Here is a 2,500-nt window from a genome sequence, read left to right as displayed (position 1 = left end):
TGGCAGGTAACTATCAATATTATCATGACCCAGACCTGGCAGGTAACTATCAATATATCATGACCCAGACCTGGCAGGTAACTATCAATATTATCATGACCCAGACCTGGCAGGTAACTATCAATATTATCATGACCCAGAACTGGCAGGTAACTATCAGTATTATCATGACCCAGAACTGGCAGGTAACTATCAGTATTATCATGACCCAGACCTGGCAGGTAACTATCAATATTATCATGACCCAGACCTGGCAGGTAACTATCAATATTATCATGACCCAGACCTGGCAGGTAACTATCAATATTATCATGACCCAGACCTGGCAGGTAACTATCAATATTATCATGACCCAGACCTGGCAGGTAACTATCAATATTATCATGACCCAGAACTGGCAGGTAACTATCAATATTATCATGACCCAGACCTGGCAGGTAACTATCAATATTATCATGACCCAGACCTGGCAGGTAACTATCAATATTATCATGACCCAGACCTGGCCAAGGACCTCATAGGTAACTATCACATGTCAGCCAGCCAGTCAGTCAATTAGCCAGTCAGTCAATTAGCCAGTTAGTCTGTCAATCAGTCAGTCAATCAATCAATGTTATCATTGATCAGCCTTACCTGGCAAAAGACTGGTAACTGTTAATCAATCAATCAATTGATCAATTATGTGAAGCGTTCAGTTATTGATCGGGAGTCAATCTGTCCCTCTTACGCTTCCCAGAATTCCTGAAGGTCAGGTCACATGACCCCGAGGAGGCCATCCGTCACGACGTCATCGTCTCCATAGTAACTGCGGCCAAGAAGGACCTGACTCTGGTCAACGACGCCCTGCTGAACTTTGTCAAGGAGAGGACTCTGGACAAGAGGGTAGGAGTGGGTGTGTTTAGGAAGGAATGGATTACTATTGGACAAGAGGGTAGGAGTGGGTGTGTTTAGGAAGGAATGGATTACTACTGGACAAGAGGGTAGGAGTGGGTGTGTTTAGGAAGGAATGGATTACTACTGGACAAGAGGGTAGGAGTGGGTGTGTTTAGGAAGGAATGGATTACTATTGGACAAGAGGGTAGGAGTGGGTGTGTTTAGGAAGGAATGGATTACTATTGGACAAGAGGGTAGGAGTGAGTGTGTTTAGGAAGGAATGGATTACTACTGGACAAGAGGGTAGGAGTGGGTGTGTTTAGGAAGGAATGGATTACTACTGGACAAGAGGGTAGGAGTGGGTGTGTTTAGGAAGGAATGGATTACTACTGGACAAGAGGGTAGGAGTGGGTGTGTTTAGGAAGGAATGGATTACTATTGGTTGTTGTGAACTTCCTAGTGGTCAACGTTTTGCTGTCTCTCTCCCCCCTTCCTTCTCCACTCTTCTCCCTCCCTCTCTCTCCCTCTTTCCCTCTCCCTTCTCCACTCTTCTCCCTCCCTCTCTCTCCCTCTCTCCCTCTTTCCCTCTCCCTTCTCCACTCTTCTCCCTCCCTCTCTCTCCCTCTCTCCCTCTTTCCCTCTCCCTTCTCCACTCTTCTCCCTCCCTCCCTCCCTCTCTCCCTCCCTCTTCCCTTCTCCACTCTTCTCCCTCCCTCCCTCTCTCCCTCTCTCCCTCTTTCCCTCTCCCTTCTCCACTCTTCTCCCTCCCTCTCTCTCCCTCTCTCCCTCTTTCCCTCTCCCTTCTCCACTCTTCTCCCTCCCTCCCTCCCTCTCTCCCTCCCTCTTCCCTTCTCCACTCTTCTCCCTCCCTCCCTCTCTCCCTCTCTCCCTCTTTCCCTCTTCCCTTCTCCACTCTTCTCCCTCCCTCCCTCTTCCCCTCTCCCTCCCTCTTCCCCTCTCCCTTCTCCACTCTTCTCCCTCCCTCTCTCTCCCTCTCTCCCTCTTTCCCTCTCCCTTCTCCACTCTTCTCCCTCCCTCTCTCTCCCTCCCTCTTCCCTTCTCCACTCTTCTCCCTCCCTCTCCCTCCCTCCACTCTTCTCCCTCCCTCTCCCTCCCTCCATAGTGGCGTGTGCGTAAAGAGGCCATGATGGGACTGGCTCAGATCTATAAGAAGTACTCTCTCCAGGGAGAGGGGGGCAAGGAGGCAGCCAATCAGATCTCCTGGATCAAAGATAAACTACTACACATCTACTACCAGAACAGCATCGACGACAGGTAGGGGGGGGGCTGAGGGGGACAGGTAGGAGGGGGGGACGCGTAGGAGGAGGGGACGCTGGGGGGGACAGGTAGGAGGATGGGAAGCTGGGGGGGACAGGTAGGAGGATGGGAAGCTGGGGGGGACAGGTAGGAGATGGGGACGCTGGGGGGGACAGTGGGTGTGACGCTGGGGGGGACAGTGTGTGTGACGCTGTGTGTCAGTGTGTGTGACGCTGGGAGTGTCACTGTGTGTGTGTGTGTGTCCGTGAAGGGAAGTCCAGAGCATCAACGACAAGTCTGTGTCTAAATGGAAAGACGGGTTAGATTACAGTGTGTGTGTGTGTGCTGGCAGATGTAAAAAGATAATTAT

At 51.0% G+C, this 2,500-nt stretch overlaps 1 protein-coding gene across 3 annotated transcripts in view; it reads left to right on the top strand.

Annotated features, from left to right (window-relative positions):
- LOC129864188 (sister chromatid cohesion protein PDS5 homolog B) overlaps positions 1 to 2,500 on the top strand; it is a 94,649-nt gene that overhangs the window by 44,646 nt on the left and 47,503 nt on the right. For all 3 annotated transcript variants that reach the window (XM_055936874.1, XM_055936872.1, XM_055936873.1), the window contains exons 11-12: positions 737 to 882; positions 1,997 to 2,148. In XM_055936874.1, coding sequence (XP_055792849.1) covers positions 737 to 882; positions 1,997 to 2,148 — 298 coding nt within the window. The remainder of the gene's footprint in view (positions 1 to 736; positions 883 to 1,996; positions 2,149 to 2,500) is intronic.

This window comes from Salvelinus fontinalis, chromosome 10 (genome assembly GCF_029448725.1).
Source record: "Salvelinus fontinalis isolate EN_2023a chromosome 10, ASM2944872v1, whole genome shotgun sequence".
Taxonomy (NCBI): domain Eukaryota; kingdom Metazoa; phylum Chordata; class Actinopteri; order Salmoniformes; family Salmonidae; genus Salvelinus; species Salvelinus fontinalis.
The sequence above is the reverse complement of the archived record's forward strand: the minus strand, read 5'-3'. Positions and strand labels throughout refer to the sequence as shown.